The 12,032-nt window shown below is 36.2% G+C and overlaps 1 protein-coding gene across 2 annotated transcripts; it reads left to right on the top strand.

Annotated features, from left to right (window-relative positions):
- Positions 1 to 1,009: 1,009 nt before the first annotated feature.
- On the top strand, positions 1,010 to 10,646 carry LOC112517235 (HD domain-containing protein 2). 2 transcript variants are annotated; one of them, XM_025124604.1, is made up of 9 exons: positions 1,010 to 1,091; positions 1,210 to 1,309; positions 5,797 to 5,921; positions 6,032 to 6,069; positions 8,339 to 8,449; positions 8,557 to 8,636; positions 9,406 to 9,442; positions 10,051 to 10,092; positions 10,426 to 10,636. In XM_025124604.1, exons 2-9 carry the CDS (start codon positions 1,220 to 1,222, stop codon positions 10,494 to 10,496), a joined length of 594 nt encoding a protein of 197 aa, XP_024980372.1. In that variant the 5' UTR covers positions 1,010 to 1,091; positions 1,210 to 1,219; the 3' UTR covers positions 10,497 to 10,636. The 2 variants fall into 2 exon arrangements, with proteins under 2 accessions (XP_024980372.1, XP_024980371.1); XM_025124603.1 differs by having other exon boundaries at positions 1,067 to 1,309; positions 10,426 to 10,646.
- The last annotated feature ends 1,386 nt before the right edge of the window (positions 10,647 to 12,032 follow it).

Here is a 12,032-nt window from a genome sequence, read left to right as displayed (position 1 = left end):
TGCCTTATTACCTAAATTTATCTCAAATAAATCATGATTACACCATCAAAAACTTTGACACTAAAATCACCAACAATGAGTTCTCAAAACAAGAGTGTAAGTTCACAAAATATGACCCGTTTAGCAAGATTTGACCATTATCTCAAATCCCAGATATTTACTATGTTGTGTAGGTGAAGCTTGACTGGTTTCTTTGATGACGTATTGTTTTCAAGTCCAAATGCTATCGCTTCATTTCATTGCATTTTCGTCGAGAGAATTTGCGTGTTGAAGTCTTGAAGAGAGTGCAAAATAAGACATAATGACACAATTTTGAGTTTTTATAGTGAGGACCAATTGACCATGATCTCACAAAACCATTTTAGATTTTATATTTTCTTGAATTAACAAGTAACAACGGGTATTAAGTTAATGTGGCTAGAGTAATGTTTATCCCATATATTTTCCTGAATTAACATGTAATAATCTCATAAAATCATTTTAGATTTTATAATATCATAAATTAAACATGTTTACAAAAGATCATCATTTCACGAATAAAAATATTCATACAAAAGTGATGTTTGAATTTTACACATGTTTAATTTCTGATACTATAATTTTTAGTAAACATATTTGATTAGATTTACACTATTTAAATGATAAAAATATTAAAATTAAAAGTATAATATTGTAATAGGAATTGGTGATGTTATAATAAAGTAATTTTGAAAGTACAATTCTATAATAAAAAATGTCATGTCAGTACTATCGTACATGTGGACAGTCTACGTGGACGATGAGGTGATAAAGAAACTTGCTATAATGGGTAAATTTAATTAAAAGGTTACTCAATGCTATAATGAGTAAAATTTTGAAAGTATGATATTCTAATAAAAAATATTTTAAAAATACATTGCTGTAATAAAAAAAATGAAAATACAATGTTATAATAAAGAAATTTATAAAAATTTAAAAAAAATTATACAAATAAAGTAAAAAGGGAGATCGGTCACTTTTTCTTTTTGCCACTGGATTTCAATGTTATCCACTTAGGGAAGCCATGTGACCGGTCCGGTGCCGGGAAGTATAATTCGTGAACCCAACCAAAAGTAAGTAACAAGTAAACATGAGCCGGTTGGTTTTCACTAGTCTTGCCACTAAATCCTTCTTACTGCCTCCCTCTTTCTCTTCTTTTCACTCGAAAATTTTCAAATCTTCTTCTTCTAGGGTTTGTAGGATGGCATCGGAATCGTCATCGTCGGAGGCATCATTGTCACCTTCTCCTTCGTCTGCCATCGATTTCTTGTCTCTTTGTCATCGCCTGAAGGTATTGGGATACATTCAACTCACGCAAATATGAACTGACTATATGTTATCCTTTTTGGGTTTTGGATCGCATTGTCATATTTGTCATGCTTATATTTAGTTTTATGAAGTGTCGGTGAGAAAGAAATTTGTATAAGGTAATGGCAAAACGATACTTCTGCAAGATAAATTTAAGTTGAAGAAAGAGTGTAGAGTCTTCGCTATTCACTAAAGCATTGAACACTGCATTTTTTTTATTTGGTTCAGATCAGTTGTTTGTGTGTGCATGTTAGTAAGCTCAATTTATAGTTACTTTGTTGGTCATTGAGATGTAAATCCCTAAATTGTGAAATAGGTTGATGTTTACAAACCCCATAGTTTCTCAAGTTATCATCTCCTTCTTCTACCATTGATGTCTTGTCTCTTTGCCCTCACCTAGAGTTATCGTGGTATCTTGATTCAAGTGAATGCCAATTGCTTATGGATCAAACCATACCTTATCCCTTTTTGTGTTCTTGGATAGCAATATCATTTTGTGTCTGGTTGTCCATATTCGTCATGTTACAGTAACTTTTATTCAGTGTCGGTGAGAAAAATTGCAAAGATAGTGGTAGAATGGTTTTTTTCTCTGCAGGATGTAGTATATAAGTTGAAGAAATAAGTAGAGTCTTTACTAAAGCAGTAAACATAATACATTTTTATGTGCTATTGTTTGGTTATTTGTGTATATAGACTTAATACACCTCTCGAGAATTTAAATCAATCACTAATACTAACATGTCATCTTGGGTTTGTGATGCCGATTGCCAAAAAAGTACAATCAAGAAGTTGTGCTCTGTCCTATCAAAGTTGCAACTCATGACTCTACACGTTCTTGATAAAAGTGTTTCCCTACGTATTAAATCTATAAAATACCTTTAAATACTAAAATAATTGAATCTTGTGGACCAAAATCATTAGTGATAATTTTATATTATGATATTGTGTATACGCTATATTTAGACCTGATAATCACCCAAAATAATTAAAAGTGCAATTTGCACGGAAGTTCAAAGCGGAAATTAGATTTTTTTTGTATCTTAGTTTAGACAGGATCTTCAGCAATCGTCAAATTACTACATGCTTTGTCTTAAATACTCCATCTCAACCTCATTTTGCAATTTCTTCTTAAGATCAATAGTAACAGTAGTTAGGGAATACATCAGAGAAGTGGAAAGCAGGGAAATCAATGAAATGTATAGACACTTGGTTAATTACAAAAAAAATGTTTGTATGCTTTGAAACATTCCCTTTGAAGAAACCGTGGGCCTCACCATTTACCTTCACCGAGACTGAAGCTGTAGAAACACATGCCATGATCTAATCTAATCCACCATTCTGATATGAACCTGAAATGTCTTAAGAAACTCCAGTCTATATCATAGGCTTTTGGAATGTTAACTTTGAAAGCAGATCTTGCTGTCCATGCAGAAATATGGTACCCCCTCATAAGTTCGCGGGTGGTTAATAAGATATTATCTGAAATTCCGCGTCCCAGTATGAAAGCCGATTGTTTCATCAACGATTTACTCCAAGCAATCTTTGATTCTATCTGAAAGAATTTGGCTAATGCACTTGTACAAGAGATTACAACATGCAATAGGGTGGTAGTCAGTCACCTTATTCGGAGTAGACACTTTGGCTATCAAAATCAAAGGATAATAGTGTTCATCTCTGTAAACAACTTTACACTAGTAAAAAATTACCTAATGGCAACACAAAATATCTGCACCCACGATTGGCCAATCAATTTCTATTTTGCTGTAGGTGTCACCCTCCTAATATTTTTTGATAAGTTAACAAGGCAATAGAGTACCTGATTTAATCCTCGTCCTTCTATTATGTGACTTTTGATTTGAGATCCACTTTCAATTGCCAAACACTATCACATATCTTTTCGAGATATAGAGCATTGACATGAGGTTCCAAGATTGCACAGACACTTAATTTTTTGTTACTTGCTATCTCTCTAACCTCCTCCTGTTTTGGGGCTTGATTCAATCCCTGAATGTTCCAGGAGGCAAGACTTAGCAACAAAGGAACAATCTGAGTCGTCTTTTCATTATTGCTGACGTTCATGCACTATTTTTCATGAGAATAGTTGTTTTGCCATAGTTACAAGTCATTTACAATATCCTCCACAAGTACTACATTCTCCATGTAATGCTCTTTATCTTTTTAGACGTCATTAAGAATTGGTTTAGAAGGACATCAAACCTGTTTTGAGAAACCTTCATATTAGTGTTCCTCTTTAGGGTGGAAGCTTTCACTTTTGGGTCTTCAACCACCGGACATGGTTGAACCCATTTTTATGGCTGAAGTTGTGCCTTTTGGACCACCGGATGTTCCTGCATTTGATTCGAAGTTGAACCCATAATCTCTGTTTCTGTACCATTGCCCCTATTATTTAAACTCAAATGGAGATTGGTCCTAGAATACACAACTAGTGGTGGAGGAAAGTTTTCTTGAGCCTTCTAAATTCCGTCTGTTTGACACTCTTTTATATTGTTTCATAGGGCCTTTCCAGGTGACCTTTGTGTAACCACCATCATCCTCATCTATATCCACATTGTCATTTCTTTTGTTTGCATTTGAAACCGCTTTTATCTCTTTGATTTTCACACCCACCGGCAGCTGGGTACAATCGGAAACGTCATGCCCATAAACTTTGCAATGAGAACAGCAAGGTGGTTTCCAATTGTATACCGCCCTTATGGTTGTCATCAACGAATCCAACCCATCTAGTTTGGAGATACGAACATCAATAGCCTCCCAGAATTCAACATGAGTTGGGATGCCAATTAAGACACGGGCATAGCTAGGTCTTTGCCAAGCTTGCACGTACATGCTGGCACCCTCACCGTTACCTGTCCGGCATATACAAGAGATGGACCCAAATAGATGTACTATATACTCGTGTTCTAGCTTAGAGAGACATCGATCCGCTTTCCACCTATTTAGGAATATTGGGACGTTATGAATCTTCCAAGGGCCAGTTTCAAGGAGCTCTTTCATTCGATCATCCATGGAGAATTTGAGAAGAAACCCACATCATTCATCATCACATCATCTAGACCATGGGCATCCCACATGCGGTCAGTTGATGTTTTACAATGAGGAAAGCAAGGTTACGACCCACAAAGTTGCCATACAAAGTGTGGCTGTATTGTTCAGTAGCATGTTCCAATAGTTCTAGGCAAATCGATTGTTGGTCGTTTTTCATCCATAACAGAAGGCTGTATATTGAACCTTAACCTGGGGGGCTGTTTTGCACCTTTGAGCGCACTTGCATAAGACATATGACTAGCATTTTTGCTTAGCTGATCTGAGAGTCTGCCATGGTGATGAGTCTTCAGCTGCCTTAGGAACATTTCGACTTTGATTGTTGTCGCCCATATCTGTGCTTTCTGTTTGTTGCCTTTTCAACATGCCACCCACACCCATAGGTGGTCAAAAATTCCAGTTTTGACGTTGCTGAGACCTTCGATATTTATGTTGAACATTAGGATACCGAACTGAAACGGCTGTTTAACAGCCTCACTAATCCGTTTATCAGCACCCTTATGAGAGACGTCAACCATTGGGAGCTGTTCATGGTTGTTAGCATCAGTCCTAGGGGTTTGAGGTTTATCATGTTCATTGTTGCACTAGGTGGAATCTAAACCTGGAGCTAGCTCTCCTTTGATTCAACTCCCAAGATCACCTTACCAAATTGGGTCATTCGAGCCTTTCAAACTAAAAATTGATCCCATTTCCAAAATCGCACCCACTAAGAGTGGTCAAGTTAGTGTTGTGTGCAGAATTTAGATTACCTTCCTCTAATTTCATTGCAAGCATGTCCATAGAAAGTCTACTATGGCTAGACTTGGAGACTGTCGCAGCAATCCCAGAAGCGATGGCTGTGGTCAAGTTAGGGTTGCAATGCCCGCAGCCATCAACAAATTAGCATCTATATCTAAAGTCGCTATGGCTGCCATACTCAACTTTTCCCTCGGCTCATCAAGGGACTGCCACCATTCAAGTTCACCCTTTGCCGCATACTAGCTCTTGGGACAATGGCTAGCAAACGAGCCATTCAACCTCACAGAAGGTTTTGAGAATGAAAACGAGACCATTGGGAAGACAAATGGCGCAGAAAATGAGGAACCACTAGGCGAACACGAAGAAGCAGGGAAAAATGAGGGAGTGGATTCGAGCACGGTGAATCTCCCTCAGAAGAGAGGAAACATGCCATCCTGGTTTTATAATGTTAACTGTACCGTTGTGGAAACATACAATGAATCCACTATTTTGAAATGAAAGGTTTTGGATTTCAAAGAAAATAGGATGTGAATCAGCTGATGGTGATTGATAACTGATGTATCTGTCAGGATCTTATGTATTTTTTCTCACTGATGCTGTTTTAGTTGTGATTGCGCTTTTGTTGGTTTTAACATATTGGTATCATTATTTGCAATTTGTGTTTGTCAGTCAACCAAAAGAGCAGGATGGGTGAAAAGAGACATTAGAGGCCCTGAATCTATTGCAGACCATATGTACAGGATGGGGTTAATGGCTCTTATTGCTTCCGATGCCCCTGGAGTCAACCGAGACAAGTTAGGTTTTTCTTAGAAAATGAATAGTGATATCATGTGTTGCTTGAGATTATGCAAACAAGATAGAGGGTGTTGTAGCTGATTTTAATCTATTTGCTTTCATCTTCCAGGTGTATAAAAATGGCAATTGTGCATGATATTGCAGAAGGTATCATATATTATTTCTAAATTCTAAATGCTGTTTTTACTTCATAGTCACTTGATGACAATAGAATGATGGTAGGCTTATATTGAAAACTTCCCCCTCTCCTAAAGCAAAAGAAAGAAGAAAGAAAAACCAAAAAGGAAATCAAGTGAGATAGGATAATGGATTGGTATCAGTTTATAGTTAATGTAAATCTTCTTACAGTATCCTAGTTCTTCGAAGGAATGAAATTTCACATTTCATGATTATTGGCTTCAGTTCTAACTTTGTATAGTACATAGTGAACATGGATGCCTTCCTAGTGGATATAATAAACCTTGTCAAATATTTTGATGTTTGAGCACTTGTCAGAAAAGAAAGACAGAGCTTTTACGTAAAAATATTCTGTGACATATTGATGGTATTCAGTGGCAATTGACACAACCAGAGGGGCCCACTTGAATATGCTGTTTTTGTTGTCATTCCGTTGAAATTAAACAAGTTTTGTCTTCAATGTTAGCACTGTCTGAAAATTGGCAACTAATATCGAGTTGCATGCACCTTTAAACTTTTCAATGTTGCGTCAGGTCTTCATCTACATATAGGTAATTAGGACGCTACTTTATAATGACCAATTCCATTGATTCCCAGCATAGTGGTACAAGACAGACTGACAAATGTTTCTATTTGAGGACAATATTCTTATAGCAAACAATAGACTTGCATTAAGGGGAACATGCTTCTTGATTAGCAGGATGGGAAGTATACCAGACAACTCATCCAACCAAAATCAATCTATAAACCCATATCCTCAAATGAACAGCATGCAGTTTGCTGAAGTTTCTCATTTCTCCAGTAAGAGTTCCATGCTGGATGGGAGATTGGGAATCAATTTTCTAGTAATTGAACCGTGTTGTACTGTTGTGAGGCAAGATGAGACTAGAAGGCTTATTTGCTCAATGGACCTGGCACGAACAACAACTATACATTCCCCCACCACCTTCTTCATTAAAATATCCTGCTTTGTGAGAATATGCATGCTTGCTCGGCCATTTACTTTGTAAGAATTTGCTAACCGGAACATCATTGATGTCAAGCCTGGGGGGACATGCTGACAGATTTCTTCTGGCAACCAGTGTTCAGTTAAAATTGATGTTTCTGCCTCTCCCTAGGGAAGTCTTATTAACCATGTCGATCGGTGGAATTGGTGTACTGTTTGTTTTTTTTGGTACTCAGCGTTTAGGTAATCTAGGACTTACTTTTAGCTACTTTTTTTCGTCAAGTGTATTTTGTTTTTTTTTCATGGTTTTTTCTTGCTTTCCGAGTAGCATTAATTTTTTTCCTTTGTTGTAAATGGACTTGCAACTTCCAAGGGGGTATTTTATTAATATCAAGTATTGAATTATTGGATGTTTTCTTGGGAGTTTTCTCTAAGCTATCTCTATTAGTGTGTTGTTCAAAGGATCCTAGGCCTCTTTTTTGTCTTTCCTAAAGAATGGTACGAATAAATTGAAATAAATTTACTAATCATGTTAGAATGGAAGCTAAATAAGAGTCGCCTCATAAAGTACTCTACTAAAGGTGATCCTAATTAGAAGAAAGAAAGGCATAATTGATGCCTGCAGATGGACTTCTGAATTCCAGGCGAAGCTTACTTCTTTGATTAATTTTCAGCATGAGACTGCTTCAAAACACACGTGAAGCTCATCTGATGTAACCTAGATGTGGCTAAAGCATTAAGAAACCTATTCTTCATCTGTGCAAAGATGTTTTCTCTTTTCTCTGGCAGAAAACCATCTATTATGTCTCCTTGGCTATAACTACAGCATACTGAAAGCTTTCATAACCATCAAATAAGAGATAGCAATGTTAGGTCTTTGTGGAGCAATCTAATGCAGCTGGAGGAAGAACTTCCGATAGTTTGTTGCACTCAAAGAGGTTTTGATTGTTTGCTGATTGTGCTTAGTTTTTCGTTTATATGATGCAGAAGAGTGACTTTATTTGTGGAATGGCTTATTGTTTAGTGGCCAACACCTCAATTAGGAGCTGTTTGGCAGTTGCTGAATGGTTTGATGCAGAATGGTTAAGAGGCTCTGTATGACATAGTGCAGATTGAAATATGATTGTTTGGTTAATGTTCTGAATGGACAGTGTGGATAACAACAAATTACTATTTTAATCCTCTGTATGATTTAGTTCTGAATGAAACTACATTTCTGCTTTGCACTCGACAAATTATTTTCAATGACTTATGGTGGATTCTTTGCTCTTACCTTCTTCATTGCTTGGATAGCCATTGTTGGAGACATCACTCCCTCAGATGGGGTCCCAAAGCTGGAAAAGAGTCGGCGAGAGAAAGAAGCACTAGACCATATGTGCAAACTTCTTGGTGGAGGACCACGAGGTGCAGACACACTCTTTCTTTTCCTCTTGGTATAAAACTCGTGGACAATGTTGAATGAGTGATGTTGGCTATTTTGGTGATTCCTTACTTGCTGTAGTATATTACAGCTGAGGAGATATATGAGTTATGGATGGAATATGAAGAGAATTCGACAACTGAAGCTAAGGTTGTCAAGGACTTCGATAAGGTATGTTATATGTAATAATAAGATACTTCACCATTAAAAGAAGTTTTGTATTATTTAGGTGATTTATTTGCAGGAAAGCTGTAGTGGCCAAAATTATAGTTTATTGGTTTGTGTGTATCATCACTAACATTAGTTATTTACTGTTGGAGTCCCACATTGGCTAGAGATGGTCCATCTTCCCCCTCTCTACAAGGGCTCTTTTGGAGAGATTTAAAGGATTTCCACATAATCTAACATGGTATCAGAGTTGGATTCTAACATCTTCAGGGGCCAAACAGACTCAATTGAGCCTCCTTTTAAGGGGGCTTCTCCGTGCAAGGGGGTGTGATCTTTGAGGGCACGTGTTGGAGTCTCTTATCGACTAGACACGGTTCATCTAACCTCTATATATGTTGGAACCTTCCCCCTCTCTATAAGGGCTCTTTTGGAGAGAGAATCAAAGGGGTTCCACATATTCTAACAACTATAAATGCTCTTAGTTTATCATTAAGAGTTTCTGTTATTGGTCTGAGCTTCAATGTTACTTTACAATTAGTACTGTAATACATTTGGACATAGATCCAGTCTGATTGATTTGTCTAGCCTTGTCTGTTCATGTTTTGATGGTTGGGATGGTCTGGACAATAAGGAAGAAAGCATAAGAATCTTTAACATGCTGAGGTTGTTTCATAGCTTAATGGCAACATTTCACTATCTCAACTACTTCTATGTTAACCAATTTGTGATTTGTACTGTATGAACTGATCTTGGCTGTTTTTTGTCCATTCAGATTGAGATGATACTTCAAGCTCTTGAATATGAAAATGGTAAGTTGCTTCTGAAATCTTGAATATGAAAGTATGTTATTGTAGATATGTCTATTCATATGGGAACGAGAACACCATATATTAGCCATGTCATCTCAGGTGTGCATCGTAAGCCTTGATTGACATGCTTATACAGGTGGCCCCGTCTCCAGTGAAAAGAAGAGTCCTTTCTTTACCCAAGTCCAAATAACTAGTCTAAGCAAAAATGTGTGTGGAGCGAGTTTTGTAATTATTTCATCTGTCAGGAAGTGTTTGTTTCCCAAGTGAGAATATAACTTCTTATGCTGTAAATTTGTTATCTTGTCGGCTACCGTAGTTTAGATAAACAAAACAATCAATTTTCAGCAAAGAGCTAAGATGAAGAAAATACAATGATCCCCCGAGAGCCCCACAAATGTTGATGGGTAACACTGTTGGTTGATGGGTGCAAGTATTTCTTTTTGGGTGGTTGGGTCAGGCTGGTCTAAAATGTGATGGTTTGCGGCTTGTTTCTCCAGTTTGCAGTGTTAAAACTCTGATGCTAATTGTTGAAGATATCATCATAGTAGATTCATGTGCGTATTATTTGAAATAGTTTTGCTAGCTGATTATGTTTATATTTTATGCAGAACAAGACAAGGATTTGGAGGAATTTTTTCAGTCTACTGCAGGTATAGGAATTCTCCAAATATGGTTAGACAAGTATGGAAAACTAACCTGTAATGAAAAGAAAATGTGCATTGATCATCATCAACTTGAACAAAATGCATAATACCCTTTTCTGATGGGGTTGATGCATGTCCCATTATTAGTAATTTAATTTCCACAATCTCACTCTACACAAGTTAGTTTGTATATTTCATCATGAACTCTTCTCTCTAGAAAAGGAACAAGACTTAGACTTTGGATATTTTCGAAAAGCATCAGCAGAAACTGTGTTATCTAATAGTTGTCTAGTGTATGTATCATCATGGAATGGAAGTAATGCTGATATCTTATTGCAGGCAAGTTTCAGACTGATGTTGGTAAAGCCTGGGCCTCAGAGATAGCATCAAGAAGGAAAAAACAAGACTAGAAAAGGTCCTTGTTCTTATGCATTTAGAGCTACACTAATTCATGTTGATTCACTTGACTAGTTAGTCAATCTTTCTTAGCCTGCTTACCTTTTGCTTCTGCAACTTTCTTGCTTAATAAATCTCACTCTTTGTTGCATCACATCTTAATCAAGTCTTTATGTATCTGCTGGTATTTTTTCTCTCTTTTAAAGGTGTTGCATATCCAACAACAAAATGACATGAAATGCAAACTCTGCCTACTTATCCCACAGTTCAAAGGTCCACTTGCAACAAATTTCAAGTGGTTCCTTGCCAAATTTAAAGTTGCAAGTTGTATGTTATATCCACGACATGTGTCACCCAGATACATTGTCAACGAGCCATGTAAACCTAAAGGGTTGCACACAAAGAACACGTATGCTTCCACTAAAGAAAGAATCTAAACATGTGTACTGTTTTGTGATTATTGTAATTACAGGGTTTAATCTATAAATGTTTTTATAAGATATTATTAGATAAATAAATACTCATTTTAGATAATGATTAAGCCTTATTAAGAGTTATGGTCAATCTCGAATAATGATCATATAAGTAAGGCTTAGGGGATAAACCAAAGCAGATGATTGAGTTCTGATAACTAGTTGTAGCCTCAAAACCCTTACAATACAATTATAGAATTAGAATTTTTTGGGTTAGCACCCGGTGGGAGTTCTAAACGTGTTCGTGTGTGGACACCCGATAGAGGAAATCTGATTAGGTTTCTTAGTGCTACGTCAAAGTTTAATTTCAATCACAAGGTAAATATTTTAAACATCCTATGGTTTGTGTAAATTCGTTTTAATTGTCAATGGATTCGGATTTGGGTTTTATTTAGGAAAAAAAAATTCTAAACGTTTTTATAATCGGGTTCTGTTTTTCCGCTGCGTTTTATCTGGTTATTTTCGCAAACTAAAACCCAACAGTGGTATCAGAGCCATTTTGACAATTATTCCGATTTATCGGAAGTAGTTAAAACGGAATGTCATTAAACGAGATTTTAATTTTGAAATGATTTCAAAGAAAACAATTTCTGCCGAAAGTTTAGGTCACCCAATCCTTTTCTCACCGTTGCAAGGCGAGTTCTGGCCCATTAAAGGGGTTGTTGCCTTTTCATGGCGGAGCCGAGAACAAGGAGAGGGAATAGAAACCTATTTTTGCTGAATTTCGTTTAAAGTTAGGACTGGTTTAAAATTAAATTATGGACTAATTAAAACCAAATATGTTATTTGGATTTTAATAAAAGTCTTGTTAGATTTGATCTTTTAAAATCTCGATTAATTTTCGTTGTTAATTATTTTTATTTTTGGTCAATTATTGAATGTTTATTTAATTGTACTAACTTTTTTTTTGTTTTATATTATGTTTAATATTTATATTATGTAATATATAGATTGTCCCGCCGATACCTGTGGTTGATTTATTTATTTATTTTTGTCGGAAAATTAAAATGTATTAATTGCATGGGTTGTAATTTTTAATTTTAATTTTCTAGATATGACAAATGTAAATGGAATATA

Source organism: Cynara cardunculus (assembly GCF_001531365.2).
Source record: "Cynara cardunculus var. scolymus isolate 2C chromosome LG 8, CcrdV1, whole genome shotgun sequence".
In the NCBI taxonomy this organism is placed as follows: Eukaryota; Viridiplantae; Streptophyta; class Magnoliopsida; order Asterales; family Asteraceae; genus Cynara; species Cynara cardunculus.
This window is presented reverse-complemented; position numbering and strand designations above follow the sequence as displayed.